Source organism: Puma concolor, chromosome B2, assembly GCF_028749965.1.
Source record: "Puma concolor isolate L17-30 chromosome B2, mPumCon1.1.hap2, whole genome shotgun sequence".
NCBI classification, from domain to species: Eukaryota; Metazoa; Chordata; class Mammalia; order Carnivora; family Felidae; genus Puma; species Puma concolor.
In genome coordinates, this window is record NC_141671.1 from 152,456,470 (window position 1) to 152,472,992 (window position 16,523).

At 55.0% G+C, this 16,523-nt stretch overlaps 1 protein-coding gene across 2 annotated transcripts in view; it reads left to right on the forward strand.

Annotated features, from left to right (window-relative positions):
• Nucleotides 1–16,523, forward strand: part of KIF25 (kinesin family member 25) — a 45,834-nt gene that overhangs the window by 1,829 nt on the left and 27,482 nt on the right. For both annotated transcript variants that reach the window (XM_086708320.1, XM_086708321.1), the window contains exons 2-5: nucleotides 6,379–6,444; nucleotides 11,877–11,999; nucleotides 14,120–14,258; nucleotides 15,218–15,321. In XM_086708320.1, the coding sequence (XP_086564446.1) occupies nucleotides 6,379–6,444; nucleotides 11,877–11,999; nucleotides 14,120–14,258; nucleotides 15,218–15,321 (432 nt within the window). The remainder of the gene's footprint in view (nucleotides 1–6,378; nucleotides 6,445–11,876; nucleotides 12,000–14,119; nucleotides 14,259–15,217; nucleotides 15,322–16,523) is intronic.

Consider the following 16,523-nt stretch of genomic DNA (forward strand, 5'->3'; position numbering starts at 1 on the left):
TCTGTGGTGTGATCACTTGGTCTTTCCTCTGTGCATGGGTACCCCTGCAGTCCCTCTCTGGACCCTCTCTGGGCGCCCATTCACACAGGATTAGAGCCCACGCCAACGGCCTCATTTCAACTCAATCGCCTCTTCACGGGCTCTGTCTCCAGATACAGTCACACTCTGAGGCCCTGGGCTTGGGAGTCCGACACGTGAATTCGAGGGGAATACAGCCCATAACAAGCAGCAAGCTGACAGGCCACCTAGTTCACACCAGTCTGAGAAGAGTCTGAGGTTGTGCCAGATCTCACAAATGGGCTTCCCAAAGTATCCCTGCCCCAGTTTAATTGGAGCAGACAGTGGAGAAAGTCACGCCCCAGGCCATTGTTGAAAACAAGCCATCGAGAGATCAGGGAGAGTTTAACATGGAGCCCTGCTTCAAAACTGCTGTCTCCGGTGCAGGTGCCGCGCGGCCGTGTATGTGTCCAAAGCTGTGCCCTTCTAGGAGCTACACCAAGGCTTCCCGCTGAGGGGGAAACAGACTTCCTTAGAGAAACTGAGCTGAGTCACTCAACAAAGCACACAAACAGCAACAAAAACAACCTTCAGGTGGGGGAAAGTCGTCACTATCTAAAGTTTCTACCATATATTTCCTAAAATGTCTGGTTTTCAACAAAAAGCAATTATAAGACATGAAAGAAACAGGGAAGTGAGACTCATCCGCGGGGGGAGGGGGGGACAGACAACAAGAACCGCCATTGGGAAGCCTGGTGTTGGCATTAATAAGACAGCAAGGCAGTCATTGTGTGAACATATAAATATGCTCAAGAGACCAAACGAAACCACATTATAGAGGTGAGGGAAAATATGATGATTTCTCATCAGATAAAAAATGTCAATAAAAGGATAGAAAATACTTTAAAAAAAAAAATTGTAATCCTGGAGTTGAAAGTAGCTGAAATGAGGACACTCCCCAGAGGACTCAAGAGTAGATTTGAATGGACAAAAAAGAAAAAAAAAAAAATCAGCAAACTTTTAGCTTGGTAGAAATTATGCAATCCTAAGAACAGAGGGAAAAACAGAAGGAAGGAAAGTGATTGGAATCTGTTGGTGCAAAGCGTGTAGGCACACCAACATACACACGTCACAGGGGCACCAGGAGGGGAGAGCGAGAAAGCACAAGAAATATTCAAAGAAATAATTGCTCAAACTCCCCAAATGTGTTGAAATTTGGCATACGTGGAAGCAGCTTCATGGACTTCAATTAGGATAACCACGAAGAGATCCACACCCACATGCATCGTAGTGAAAACACCGAAAGAGAAGACCAGGGAGGGAAGAATGACTCATCAAGTCAACCCACAAACAGACTCTCAGCAGCAGCAGGGGCCGTGGGGTGATGCACTCAAAGGGCTGAAAGACAAATCCTGTCAACTAAAAATATTATATCCAGCAAAACTGTCTTTCAGAAATGAAGGCAAAATAAAAGTTTTCCCAGATAAACAAAGTCAGACAAAATTCGTTGCTAGAAGGCTTGCCTGATTAAGAGACATTGAAGGAGGTTCCTCAGGCTGAAAGCAAGTCCCTGCCCCTGCCCCAGAAACACAGATCCACAAAGAATGCCAGCAAAGACAGTCACGTAGTTGTAAAAGGATAAAGGTGTATTTTTCTTGTTTTCTTCACTGATTTAAAGTAAGTAATTGCATGAAACTACAGACATGTAATTGTGTCATTGAAACTATAACTGGTAGAAACGTAATATGTTTGACAAGAGTGGCACAAAGGAGGTGGATGGGGACAAAGTTTTGCGAGAATAGGGCAATGACACCAGATGGTAGTCTGAATCCACAGGACCAGGTGAACCTGGTGGTTCGTCATGGTGAACAAGGCCAGCACAGCAAACCCTGCAGGTCTCCTGTCCCTTCTCTTCTCAGATTCTTTAGTGAGCATGAGATTATGTAAAGCAGCAATGACAGCACTGGACTGTCACATATATGAATGTGACATGTGATGCTACCAACCCAACAGATGGAACAGGGGAGTTCAGCTATAGCAGGGGCGTCTCTGTACCTCACCAGGCCCTGACTGTCCCTGTGGGGCGGACTCTTCCAGTCTCAAAGTATAGGGTGAGCTTTTGAGAAACCACGAAGAAAACTATTCAAAAACTGATGGAAAATGTCATGGAAGAAATTAACATTTTACGCTAGAAAATATCCAGTTACGGCAAAAGAAGTCGGCAAAAGAGGAACGGTCAAAACGTGAGGCACATAGAAAATGAACAAGTGAAGTGTTGGGTGCAAACCTACATCAGCAGCCTTAAATGTGAGTGGACAAGACATCAGTCAAAAGGCAGGCGCTGTCCGGCTGGATAAGAAGCGAGTTCAAACTACATGCTGTCTGTCTACAGGGCACATGCTTTACATTCAAAGATACAAATAGCTTGTAAACAAAAGGATGGAAAAAGGTACATTATGCCACCATTAGCTACAAGAAGACTGAGTGACTGTACTAATATTAGACAAAATAGACTTTAAGATGACATAAATGTCACTACGAATAAAGAGGAACATTTGATAATGACAGAAGTGTAACTCCATCAGAAAGATAGGAAAAGTATACGTGCACCTAACAACATGGCCCTAAAATTGACAGAATTGAGGACCCAAATCGGCAATTCAAAAATAATGGCTGCAGACGTCAACCCTCCCCTTTCAGTAATGAACAAACCGGACAGGGGACCGGCCAGGAGACAGACGACTTGAACGACACTACTGAACCAACTCAATCAGGCAGACGTCCACAGAACACCCTGCCCACACAGCAGGAGGACACATGACCTTCTCAAGTGCACGTGGCACAGGCCCTCTGGGTTAGACAATGTCCTGGGCCACAGAGGAAGCCTGAGTACACGTAAAAGAATAAAGATCATAGACGGTATATTTTCTGGTTACGATAGAGGGAAGTTAGAAATTAATAACAAAAATAAATTTAGGAAATTCACAAATATGGGAAAATTGAATAAGATGCTTTTAAATTATAGTAGATCAAAGAAGAAATCACAAATGAGGTCAGGGAACATTTTGAGAGGAATGAAGATGAGGGTACCACCCAGCAAAGTTTGTGGGATGCAGCCAAGGCAGCACTTTGAGGAATAGTCGTGGACGCAAACACCTACACTAAAAAAGAAGCTAGCTCTTCAATCAATTACCTAAACAACACCTCAGGACACGGGATAAAGTAGAGGAAGCAACACCGAGCGCCAGCAGAAGAAAGCCACAATAAAGACCAGAGCAGAAACAACTGAAATAGAGCATGGCAAACTATAGGGAACGTCAACAGAACCAGAAGCTGGCTGTTTGCAAAGATGAACAAAATTAACAAACCCTTAGTTTGACTGAAAAGAAGACTCAAATTAACAAAACCAAGAATTAAGGACAAGACATTGCTACTGACTTCACAAAAATAAAAAGGAAGTCAGGAACATCCTGTGGACAGCACTGCTGATTTAACCAGGGTGAGTTGGTCAAATTCCCAGAGTCACAGATCACCGAAACCGATTCAAGAACTAGAGGACGTGAGCACAACTGTAATGCATGCTGAGGTTAAATTAGGAATCCGAAATCTCACAAAGTAAACCCCGGGCCCAGATGGTTTCCCTGGTGAATTGTACCAAACGTGTGAAGAGAAATGAACACCAGTCCTCCATGAACTCTTTGGAAAAATAGAAAGGAGGGAACATTTCCATGGCGCCAATACTTACCTGATGTCAAAACCCATGCAGACGTCACAAGAAAACTGCAGAGCAATGTCTCTTATGGATGCAGATGTAAACCTCTTCAAAAAATACCAGCAAACTGAATCTGGTGGTATATGAAAAGGACATACACCCTGACCAAGTGGGAATCATTCCAGGAATGGCCTAGCGTTCCAAGGTCAGTTAACATCACAGACCAAATCAACAGAATGAAGGACAAACCCCACGATCATTTCGATAGGTCCAAAAACACGCTTTTGACAAAATATTACTTTACTTCGTGATAAAAACACTCAGCCGGCTCCTCAACCTGATAAAGGATGTCCCCGAAACCCCCCTGCTGACACACGTAACATGAGAGGAGCAAGACAAACGTGTCCTTTCACATCTGTTCACCGTCTCCCCGGAGGTGCTAGTCAGGGTATTCAGGCAAGACAACGAAACGAAAAGGGGTCTGTACCAGAAAGGAGGAAATAAGACTGTTTCTGTCTGCAGATGACATGATCTCGTATATAGAAAATCCAAAGGAATCCACCAAAAAAACAACGCTCCTGGCACTAGTGAGTGATTTCAGCAAGATTGGAGGATAGGAGATCCATATGCAAAAGTCTGTTGTGTTTCTATTTCATAGCAATGAAAAGATAAAAATGAAATTAAGAAAACCGTTCCACTTACAAGATAGTCAAAGATGATAAAATGCTTCGGAAGAAATTTAACCCAAGAATTGCAAGACTTGACCCCTGAAAACGATAGTCAACATCATTGGCGATCAGGGCAATGCAGATCAAGTGGCAATGATACGCCCCGGTGGCTGTAATCAAAGAGACAGATGGAAGTATCTCGAGGGTGTGGAAAGTGGAATTCGCATACACGGCTGGTGGGACCGTGCAGGGAAGACAGTCTGGAAGTTCCTCAACACGCTAACCAGTTCCGGTCCTAGGCATGTGCTCAAGTGAAGGGGAACCATGAAGGGGAAACCGCGTGTCCGCACAAGACACTCGTTTAGGAATGTCACAGCAGCACTATTTCTAACAGCCAGAAAGTGGAAACAACCCAAATGTCCTTCAAGGGATGAATGGGTAAACAAATGTGGTCTAGCTTCACGATCTAATATTGTCAGGCAATAAAAAAAAAATGAAATTCTGATGCCGCCACATGGTTCAGCCTTGAGAGCGTGATGACCGGGGAAGGAAGCCGGTCACGAGGGACTACATATCATATGATTCCGTTGATACAAAATGTCCAGAGTTGGAAAATCTGTAGAGACAGAAAGTAGATTCGTGCTTTCCTAGAGCTGGATCGGGGTACATGGGGGGGATGGGGTTTCTTTTGGGGTAGTGGATGTACTGTGACGTGATTTTGGCGACGTGGCACAATGTGAGTGCACTAAACGCTGCGGACTTGTGCGTGTCAGGTGGGTTGCTCGCGTTTAAGGGAATTACATCTCCATAAAGCTAGTCGGGGTGGCATCTTAGAATCGAGTGACTTTCGTGGAAACACTCCACGAAATCAACTGAGCGTGGTAACAGAAGGTCTAGACGACGCCCAGGTTTCCGGTTTCATAACCCTTCACAAAGAGCTTGACCTAAACTGGTCACAGTTCTCTGTGGGCTGTGAGTCACGGGGCATGGGGAGGGACCCCCCACAGAAGGGACCCTGGCACGTGAGCTGCCTTCCCGGACCCCTTGCTTTCCTGACCACCAAGGCCTCCAGCTGCTGGCTTTCCCAGCATTCAGTGTAAACAGCTAGTATTTAAACTTCTCTGCCTGAAACCCTGCGGGCAAAACCCAGCCTCTTCCCTGCCATCCCTCCTCCCAGACCACGCCCTCCCTGCCCCCCTCATCCTCCCCTCCCTGTCCCTCTGCCCCTTAACTTACCAAACTCATTCCCGCCTGAGGGCCTTTGCTCAGACTTTCCCCTTGGCCCTGGGTTTCCTCGCTGGCCCTCCTCCCCCTCTCTGAACCCCCGTCGCTGTTTTAGCTGTGACGGGGCTGCTGCCCACCCCCCCAGCCACACACTGGCCCTTACACACTAGGATGGGAGCCCCACGCCCGATGGGTTCGCTGCTGTATCCATGGCACCCCGACATGTGCCTGGCATGTGACAGACTTCTAACAGATATCTTTTAAATAAATAGTAAAAGGAAAGAGGGGCGCCTGGCTGGCTCAGTGGGTAGAACGTGTGACTCTTGATCTCAGGGTCGTGAGTTTAAGTTCAAGTCCCACGCTGGGCATGGAGCCTACTGGGAAAAAAAAAAAAAAAATTGAAAGAGAAGCCGATTTTGGTGAGCAGAAGCCTTACAGAGGTGCCTTCCAGATCTGAATGTGCATATAGGTCACCTGAGCTCTTGTTAAATGTAGATTCTGATGGATTTAGGGGGTGCTTTTCAGCAGTTTGAGGTATGATGTATGTGCCCTAATGCAGGATTCGGTGCCCCCAGCAAGCCCCTGGCTTCTGGGGACCACACTTGGAATGGGGGTCGTAGACACGGGGTGCGGGGCCCCCACTCCAGCCGACCTCCCCCCACAGTGCTTCACTGAGGCAGCCGCTGGCTTCCTTCCCCAGAGTGTTCTCAGGATGGAAGTGCTTACTGATGAGTGTCATTTACACTGATAATGTCCTGTTTTGGTCCTCGGTTTTAGGCCAAAGAAGAGTGGATAGTTGATCTGGAAACAGAAAATGCAGTTCTCCACCTGAGGCTGGCGCAGGTAACACAGGCCCGCGTCCGCAGTGCCAGGGGCTCAGGGCCGCCGTCCGGGCCTTCCCTCCCGTTGGCTGAGCCGGTGGGACTGTCTCCCCCATGACCACACGAGGTTACACTCCCGTCTCTCCCCGCGCTCTCGAGCGTGTAGTGAGGAGTAAGTTCATGGTGCGTGTGATTTTCCAAACAGCTTCACTGAGGTGCGACTTCCAGGAGGTAACTTCACCTGGTTTGCATGTGCGGTTGTGTTCAGTAAAGAGTGGCTGCCCAGCACCGTGACACCGTGCGCCCCGAAGCCCGCGGTGCCGCTTGACCCCATCGCCCATCCTGCCACCTCCTGGACCGTCCCTGCCATCCTGGGATAGACGCCCGCGTGACTCAGCCCAGACTGCGTACCGCACCGAAAGGAAGAACCGTCCCTCAAAGATGCCTCTGCCCGCTTTTCCTGCTGGTTTGCTCCTAGAAGGGAAGGAGAACAATGGAGAGTGTTCGGGGGTCTCTGTCCACACTGTTCTCGCCCAGTGCACCGCTGCAGCCTTTGGGAGACCCTGGTGGGCCCCGTGTGCCATCCCCGTCCTTGTAGGAGGAGAAGACCCGTGAGGAGGAGCGGGGACGTTTGCAGACGCTGACCGTGAGGACTGGGGTGACACAGCCAGGGCCCCCCGGGTGGCCGCAGGAGAGGTGGGAGGACCACGCCCCAGAGTCTCTGCCGGAATGTGGCCGTGCTCCCCGGGATTCTGGCCTCCGGGACCAAGAGAGGACGCATTTCTGTTGTCTTCAGTCTCCCGGTTGGCGGCGATCTGTCACAGAGGCAAGTTTAGAAAACTAACGCACTTGCGAGGTCCTCACCTGTGAATTCCGACCCCTTCAGAATTCTCCCCGGAGGCTCAGGCAGAATCAGGTCTCCAGGCTCTTGACACTCCTTGGACAACCCTGTCAAGTTTCCCTGGACAGAAATGAGTCGCACTAAATTGTGCCTTCGTTTACAGCTGCTCCTGCTGCCTCTTGAATGAAGGACTGATTTATTTGTTCACGCACCAGCCACGCCTGTGCGCGTGAACGGTCACGGCAGCGAGCAGCCTGTCTGAGCCTGCGCCCGGAGGAGCCACGTCTCCCCTGCGTCCCACCATGGCCCCCCGGGTCCAGGGACGTGCCCGCACAAGGCGGGTGAGGCCAGTATCCGCGGGCAACGCCTGTGCCCTCTTCTGCTGCAGGAGCCCCCTGTGGCCGCAGCGGCTGGAGCTCTAGAGAAACTTCCAGCCCCGAGTGGAGGCCGCGAAACCGGAGCACGGAGCAGGTGGGGTCGCGGAGGTTCACCAGCTTCTGTTGGCGAGGGTCGCCGCAAAGCACTAAGGGATTCTCCAAGCACCGTTTGGGTGAAATTAACTTTTTTTTTTTTTTTACATTTACGATTGTTGGGCACAGAATGTCAGTTATATATAAACCTGACGACTTTTTTTGGCATTTGTGTGCTTAAGTCCCTCTTCGTCATTTTTGATGATGACGAAACAGAAAATCATCATTTCTGCGGCCCCCACGTCCCGCTGGCTCACCTGCAGGTGACGGTGACTGGGATGACAGCGGGCAGCGTGGGTCCGTGCGGTGAGTCAGGTGCACACAGGACCCTGCCGGGAACCGTCTTCTGTTGGATTGGGCCTTTACTTTGCTTTGGTTTCAAGGGATGGAAGCAGGTAGCCCCCAGAGCCCCTGCTCTCCCAGCTGTCTGCAGTTGGGAGACACGTGTCTGCCCACGTGCGCCCGGCACCCGTCGCATTTAATGAAGCATCCGCCGCGGGCACCTGTTCTGCGACGTCTTCATAATCCTGCTGACGCTGACGGACGGGCTCCCTGAGCTTCCCTGCTTTGCAGATTCTCTGCCTCACTTGTTCACACTTCTGAATGTTTCCCGTCCACAAGTAACGGACTCTCCAGCCTAAGTAGTGGCCCTTCCCAGCCGCCACCTCCGTGGCCCGCTCCCCGTCGCACACGTCGCTAGGGCGTCCGCGCTGCTCCTGGGGAAGGAGACGGACGTGCTTGGTGCAGGGTCACGAGCGTCCCAGCCTAAAGCTTGGGCGGAAAGAACACACTCATGCTCGCTGTTTGGAGTCGGGGGAAGACGCCGGCTTCGACAACACACAGTGCAGGCCCAGAGTGGCGCTGTGACGGCACGGACCCACGACGACGCGCAGAGGTCCCTCCCCAGAGGTACACACAGACCGCATCTCCGGCATTCACGGAAGGACGGGATGGAATGACATTGAAAGTTGACAGGACTCTCGTTCCCCTCCGCTTCCGCATGGATATTTTTGACAGAACGTTTCCTTGCTTCGCAGGTAGTGAGTGGAACCCGATCTGTGGCTCCCTGAGGCCCCACTGAGCAAATGGGCCAAATTAAAACCACTATCTGGTTTGTTCTACTTCCTTTCTGTCACCAGAGGCGGAATCAGTGCCTCGGTAACTATGTGCTGAGAGCAGTGCCTTGAACGTGCGCGTGTGTTTCTCTGGAGCTCATCTCTGTGAGGGAAGGACACCGAGGCAAGGTTTGACGAGCACGGCGTTCAGAACCGGGGATCTGCAGGGCGGGCTCCCCGCCGGGGCACAGAGACTGCCAGCCTCTGCCCAGCTGACGGCAGGGTTGCCTGTATGATGTGCTGTAGAAGAATCGTTAGAACAGTCACACACCGGTAGAGTTGTGTTTGGCGACAGAGAAAGATCTTAGTAGAAGTTCAAGCGAAGGGAGTCGTTGGAAGATCAATCAGCCAGAACCAGGAGGGCCCAACACCGCTGTTCATTGTGCGTTTCGCTCAGGGATTGCGTTTTGCTGGATACAGCAGGAAGAGAGGACGGGGGGAAGGGCTGTCCGGGGCCAGGTGCTGGTGGCATCCACAAGTATGCCTGTGGTCCCGCTGTCCTCCTCTGCCAGCACCCACCGTCCGTGTCCTGGACAAAGGGGGCTGTGTGCTGCCGAGAGCAGCCGGTGTCTCCTGCTTCCACGGTGGCTGCTGGGGCTCCAGCTGTCCCAGCCAAGGTCAGACGCTGGGAAGGAGGAGTCAGGCAGACGAAGGAACACACCCAACACGTCCACCACGTCTGTCTGTCCGTCTGTCTTTAAGTCGTTGCTCAGAAATCCTACCCAGTGACTTGTGCTGGGTCACGTGGACATCCTACCTGCCAGAGACCCAGGGAAACGTTGCTTTCGGTGGGACGTTGGTAAATGGGGGTGTAATCGTACAGGAGGGGGCACTGAATGGCAGCAGGCCACCGGCGGCCTCTGCCGGACTAGCAGCCGACGTTCGCACGGAAAGCTGAGCGACACTGGAATCTGTTTCTCCTTTGGGGATAGTTCGGTGCCCGGACCTGTCCCTGCGGAAGTTCGGGCAGAGCTGGTTTCAGGGCCGTCCCCGGCAGCTTCTCGTGTCGGGGTCCTGCTAATTGTGGCCGTGACAACGGCCTCCTGTTTCTCTCCTGAGTCTGGTTCTCCCTTAGGAACCGTAGACATTCTGTGAGCCTGAAGGTCTGTGTGGTGACGGACCTAAATGAGGCGTGTTTTGTCCCTGCGTGTATGCACACACCGAGTCACTAGGTTGTGCACCGAGGCCGGTGCACGCTGATCCAGCAGCTCTAGCTCAGGGACGGCCGATTCCCTCCCGGGGAGCCCTCCCTGAAGCTCAGCCTGGAGCGGACGCCCCCAGGATTGACCCGTCCCAGGGGGTGGCTGCATCTCCGCTGGGCCCCCTGCTCCTCTCGGTGGCCCCCGGCCAGGTCCCATCTGAACCCGCAGGCCCAGGCGCCTCTGGCCCACAGGCGGCTGGCTCTCTGTCCCCGCCCCGCCCCTGGGCCTGGTCTCCTGGCTCTCCTGCCGGCAGCAATCTTAGGACCTCTCCTCACTCGCCACCGTGTTTGCAGACCTTGCTCCGGGATTCCGGCCCCCTCTTGCATGCACCCGGGTCTCTGGCTCCGGGGGCCTGTCGAGTCCGCCACCTTTGAGCGCCACACTCCGTGCATCACGCCGTGGGCCTTCCCGTGGGCACTGCGCTGCCGGAGGCTGGTGTGCAAACAGGAGTGTGAGTTACCACCCAGTGCGGTCTCTGCCGGGGTCTCCGCGCTGCCCTGCCGTCTGAACCCCCAGTCAGCGGAAAAGCTCTCCCCACGTGCCTGCTGTCCCGGCACTCGCAGAGGATCTCCTGGTGCCTGGCAGGTGCACCCGCCCGCTGCCCCCTGCCCCCTGCCCCCTGCCCCCTGCACACGGCGGCTTCCCCTGCTCTGCCCGCAGGGGCGCCTGGCTCAGCACACCCTCCGCGCAGGGTGGGGCCCCACCCTCCTGACCCCTGGGACCCCTGACCCCGGATGCTCGATGCTCGGCGGTGCGGGTCATCAGGGGGCGCCATCGCACGCCTGGCCAGTCGTGGCACAGGCCTCCTCGAAGCAGCTGGTGCTCCTGCTACTTCCTCCTCTGGCGGACCGTGTCCCGCCCGCTCTCTGCGCCGTCCCCAGTCTAGGACAGAGGCCCCCGAGCCCCGCACCCACCCCAGAGGCCCCCTGGGCCTCCTCCTCGCTGCGGGGACCTGCATCGGCGACCCGCGTGTCCTGCTTCCTCCCCTGTGCTCCTCCCAAACAGAGCAGCGAGCTCCTGGAACGAAGGGAGCCCTTATCCCTGCGTCCCGTGGCTTCCGAGCTGTGCATCTTCGGGTTTGCACACGGGACAAATGTACCCGTGATGTAGGTGATGCGGTTCTGCGCATTCTCGCCGGCCTGGCCGTCCGTCTTCTGCGTCTGGGAGGCCTGGCTGAGGCCCTGGGGGGCAGGCCGCCCACGGTGTCTCCTGGTTGCAGGGACTCGGTGGGACGCAGAAGCACTCCAGCAGGTGCCGTGGGAGACGCAGCAAACTCCCGATCGAGTCACCTCCGGCTCAGGCCCCAGTGCCGCTCCTCCCCAGCCACCTGGCCCGGCCACAACCACGGGGCACGCCCTGTCTTGTCCTCCCCCACCCCCCGCGTCATCTCCCAGCCGAGCCAGGCTGTCCCCGGCTGTGTCCCCGGCTGTGTCTCCGAGTGGGTCCTGACTCATCCTCTCCGTCCCCCGTGATGGTCCCCTCTCTCTCTCCTGCTCCACGGAGCTCCCAGCTCCTTCTACACAAGTATCTGTCGGGAAAATCTGAAGAACCCGCCCAGACGGTGACCCTGTCCCTGACCCGTCCCCCTCGCCGTCCTCTCCGTCGCTGCGTCGCCGGACCGCCTGGGCCTGTGCCTCAGCTCGGCCGCCCTGTGCCCGGTCCCCACGCGGCCCTGCTCGGGGTGGGTTCCCTCTGCGGCAAGGGCTGTGCCCGTGCTAGCGCGTGGGGCGCGGCCGGCAGGCCGTGAGCGTCCTCCCCTCGGAGAAAACGCATCCACTCCAGCGTGCTGAGACGCCGAATCCCTTTTTGTGTTTTCCACACACCAGTACCAAGGAGCGGCTGGACAGAGTGGAAGTGCGTCTGCAGGGCTGTGCTCCCTGTGTGGCTCGCGGGCCCGGCTGCCGAGAAGCCCCGAGAAGGCCCTGCTCCGGCTCCGCCCGGTGATTCAGGTAGGAGCCCCCGCCCCGCAGCCGCGTTCACTTGTGTTCTGGTGAAATTGTGGATGTTATGCCGGTCCAAATAGGTCCGCTTTTTTCCTTTTGTTCCTGTTCATTTATTGGGGGGAGGCGCAAAGGGAGGGGAGAGAATCTTAAGCAGGCTCGACCCTCAGTGCAGAGCCCGATGCGGAGCCCGATCCCACTGATGACGGAATCAAAGGCAAGAGAAATGTGGCTGAAATGCAATCTCCTTACGGCTCGCAGCCCGCTGACACGCGAAGCACACGGAGCGTGACCGTCCTCAAGGAACTCACGCTGCCTTGGTGCTCACGTTTCGTTCAAGGCGAACAGTAACCTTATCTGCACAGCAGCCAGCCCCCCACGGTTCTGGAAGCCACCTTCGGCCCCTATATCCCCTTCCCCCTCGCACCACCAACTAGGAAGTATGTCGTCAGTCACTCCTCATGACCCCAGTGCCGGTCTGCCTGCCCACGGGTCCCGTCCCCGTGCTATAATAAAATCGCCTTTTTGCACCAAAAAATGTCTCACACCTTCTTTCTTAGCCATTCGCTCATGAAACCCACTTCAGATCTCATCATCATGACCCTGGGGACCGTGACCTGAGGCAAAATCAGGAGTCATGCACTCGGCCAACTGAGCCACCCAGGTGCCCCGAAAATAGATCTGCTGAAGAAGCCGTCTTTTCACGAAGCAAGGCTTCTCAGTTAGAAGATGCAGCTTTTCCGTTGCAGCCTGCTGATCTGGCCGTCGCGAGGTTGCAGACGCGTCACTGCGTCCATAACCTGCTGTGAGGGTCTTCGGCTGGGGGTCCCGCCCTCCGCCCCACTACCTGCTGGGTAGAGCGAGGACTTCCGCACCCAAGGGTGCCCGGACTGGGCTCCTGAGCAGAGACAGGAGGGAAGAACACCGTGTGGCCGTGAGACGGGCCGTGAGAACTGCCGTTGGCCGCTCTGTACGCCAGAGTCAGAGTCGTCCTCTTGTTTATTTTAACGTCAAAGCGTAGAGAAGTGCTTTGTCCAGGTCAGGCTAAACAGGGCGAGTGTCGCTGCCATCCCGTGGACGCAGCGCCTGTGGAACGGCCGGGGCGTCTGGGAAGAGAAATGGGAACCGCGGCCCTGGAGGCAGCACGCTGGCACCTGCCCAGGGTGAGAGTGCGGGGGTGTATTTTCATACCATCGTCCGGTTGGGAGTATTGTTCACCTTTTGTTATAAACAGTGTGACCTGGGTGAAAGTCAGAAGGAAAAAAAAAAAAAAGATCATTATTACAACAACAAGAATGCCATCTGCAAACACGATTAGTCTGCCCTTAGAGGTTTCTTTTTCCGGCCCATGCACGGCTTCAGTGCCTGCAGAACAGATTTATATAAATGAATTCTTTGCGCTCTCATCGCTGAGTGAAACGGACCCATCTTTGACTATCGTGCGTAACTCTACCTGCGTTCCATGTAATAAAATACCGTAATTCAATTTAGTGTTGACGTTTTAGCAGAACGTTTCCCAAACGTATGGGAACAGTCTCCACGTTACAGAAAAGGAAGGTTTAACGGAACAAACGACTCTATCTCGGGTCAGCTACGATCTCGCGATTCCTTCCGTAGGAGATGTTAAGCTGCAGGACGTCCGCACCTTCCTTCTCTGGGCCAAACAGCCTTCCAGTCGCATCAGAAGGGAAGAGCCCCTGACGTGGGGGATGCTGTTTATCAGTTGCATTGTCCTCAGACTTCTCTGAAGGCTCTCGCACGTGCACCCGGACGGACGTGTGTCCCCTAAGCACGGGGTCACCACGGCGCTCACCATGGGCCCAGGACAATGTGGCTCCAAGCAGGCGGTCTGGATAATACATCAGAGCCCTGCAGCTGTGTGTGGAGGGCGACGTGGGACCGGGGCCCGGCCATCCTCACAAGCAAGTACCCAGCGGACAAAACCTGTCCTTCATCTAACTTTTGAGAACTTGAGCTTTAAGTAGATTTAGTTCATAATAAATCGGCACGTGACTGTCTTCGCCAGGCGGCTGTGTTCTTATTCTATAGCCACTTGGGAAATTATTATATATAGCGCTATGTGATTAATAATATTCACTACCTCAGTGCTGTATATTTTTGCTCTATAGGCACTGAAGCAAGACGTAAAGGCACTGCATGCCTCTTTTCTGGAAGTTTTCAGGAATTTCTGGGACCACCTGCAGACAGGCCTTTCTGAAGTGGCCGAGGGGGTCCAGAGGGCACAGCTCCAACACCAGGCTCTGCTGTGTAAGCCATGGCCCCACCTGCCGGGGATTCAAGTTTCCCTCTCCTTTGACTACGCGCCCTGCCTGGGCACAGGGGCAAGAGCCAACACCCAGGCGGTCGTTGGCGTGCATGGGGGCTGCGGTCCTTGGCCGCGCTCCCTCCTCAGGGAGTCCCCGTTTCCTCTGGTGACTCGAAGAGGCTTTCTGGACCTCGATGCTGTCCCTGAGCTGGCACCGTGTCCCTGCTGCACGTCCTGTGCCGGAGGCTCCTAGAGTGTGTGTGAGGCTCCGTTCGATCCGCTCAGCCCTTTCCTCACATCTGGGAAGCCCACAGCGCTCGGCCGCTATTGGGTCAGGACGGGATGTGCTCAAACTACCCAACAGGCAGCTCATGGAGGGAGGTGCCTTGGCCCCGTGGCACTGTGTGAATTAAGGCATACTAGGTTTCTGTTAGCCTGACAGATATTTTAGTTTATTAGAGAGAGGAAGAGAGAGAGCGAGCGAGCGAGCGAGCAAGGGAGGGGCAGAGAGAGCGAGACACAGAATCCCAAGCAGGCTCCAAGCTCCAACCTGTCAGCACAGAGGCCGACTCCGGGGCTTGAACTCACAAACTGCGAGACCATGATCTGAGCCAAAGCCAAGCAAGAGTGGGTGCCCAACTGACTTAGCCCCCCAAGGGGCCCCCAGATATTTTAGTTCAAATCACTGAGTACCTAAGGGTCTTGTGCCTCTTCGGTGCATTCGGTTCAGGGCCTCTCCTGAAGGGTCTCAGGTGAGGTGACTCAGCCCACACAGGTGGTCCTACATGTCACGCGCTCCAGCAAAGGGGACAGTGCTGTTATTTTATGGAAAATAGTGTCTCTCGGCTTTGAAAACGTGAGGTGTTTTATGGAAAGCCGGAAGGGAGAAGAGGGAGACAGGATGTAGTGCAGGCCCCCCTCCCGGAAACCTGCCGGACACGCGGGTAAACCATTGTTGCAGCTTGGCGGTCCAAGGCGGGACATCTGGAGCGATGCCTACAGGAAACGGACTCGAGGTACCAGCTAGAGAAGCAGAGGAGGAAGGTGCTTCACAACCGTTTGGTGGTGAGTGCAGTCCGGGTTCCCAGAGGGTGGCGGCACAGGGGACCTGGGCAGGGACCCCAGTGAAAGGCCGGGGCTAGGAGGGGCACCGGGGCATGTTGGGGGTGGGGGCAGAGGTCTGCACGGGGGGACTCCAGACACACAGGGGGGACACCGGGACACATGGGGGGGTGGAGGTCAACACGGGGGGGGGGCACCGGGGCACGTGGGGGGGGCGGAGGTCCGCACAGGGGGCACCGGACCTAGGACTCTCAGAGCGCTGCCTTCCTCGCGAGCCCCGGCCCCAGCTCTTCCTCCCCCATCCGCAGGGCGCAAAGCATGGCCCCCTCACGTTCGTCCGCGGGCTGAGCTCTGTGGCCCACGGAGTGTGCACACTCAGGTGTCCATTTCTGCACGCTGCGAGGCCAGAGCTGACGGTTTGGTGGGTGAACTTCCATGAGGTTGGGTGGTGTGGTTGAGCCCCGGCCCGGCTCACAGTCCCGTGGACCAGCAGCCCCAGGACCCGGTGGTTCCTGGGAAGATTCTCTCCCGTCCCCGGGCTCCCTCCACGGCCAGACCCGCCTGGGAGTAATTCTCCCTGTGCCTGACCCACTCCTGCGGCCGAGCTCTATACCATGACACCGGAGCGCATGCACGCTTCCCGCCGACTGCACTTTCTAAGCATCTTGGTGCCTTTTGGTCCCCGGTCTGGACAGCAGTGTCGCCCTGCCGCAGAGACCAAGGGAGAGGTGCGCGAGGGCCCCGGGAGTGAGTGGAGAAGGATGGTTTCTGGAGGACACGGTGGCGGACTTCGAGTTTCTGACGCTGTCGTGTGGAGGAAGAATAGACATCTTCGTTATGGTCCCGTCGCTGTGAAAGGACCAGGGGGCAAAGGACGCGCGCACAGTGCCAGAGAGCGGGGTGCAGCGTGGAGCCAGGGGCACCCGGACGTGGCAGACCCGCGCCGTCGGGGGGTCTGGGCACAGCCTGGCCGAGGCGAGCCGGGCCGTGCGGACGTGCTCCCTTCTTCCACGTGGCGGCACGTGGAGCGGTTGTCCCACATCGCTGCCCTTTGTCTCTGAAGTACCACATCGTGCCACGATTTGGGTGAACACTTGGCGGGGTCTGGAAAAGTACCAGGTTTCAGAAACTTCTCCCAAAATGCCTCAGAAATTTGACGCGGGTCCCCATCGAGAGGTGGTTTCTGGACACTCGTCACCACACGA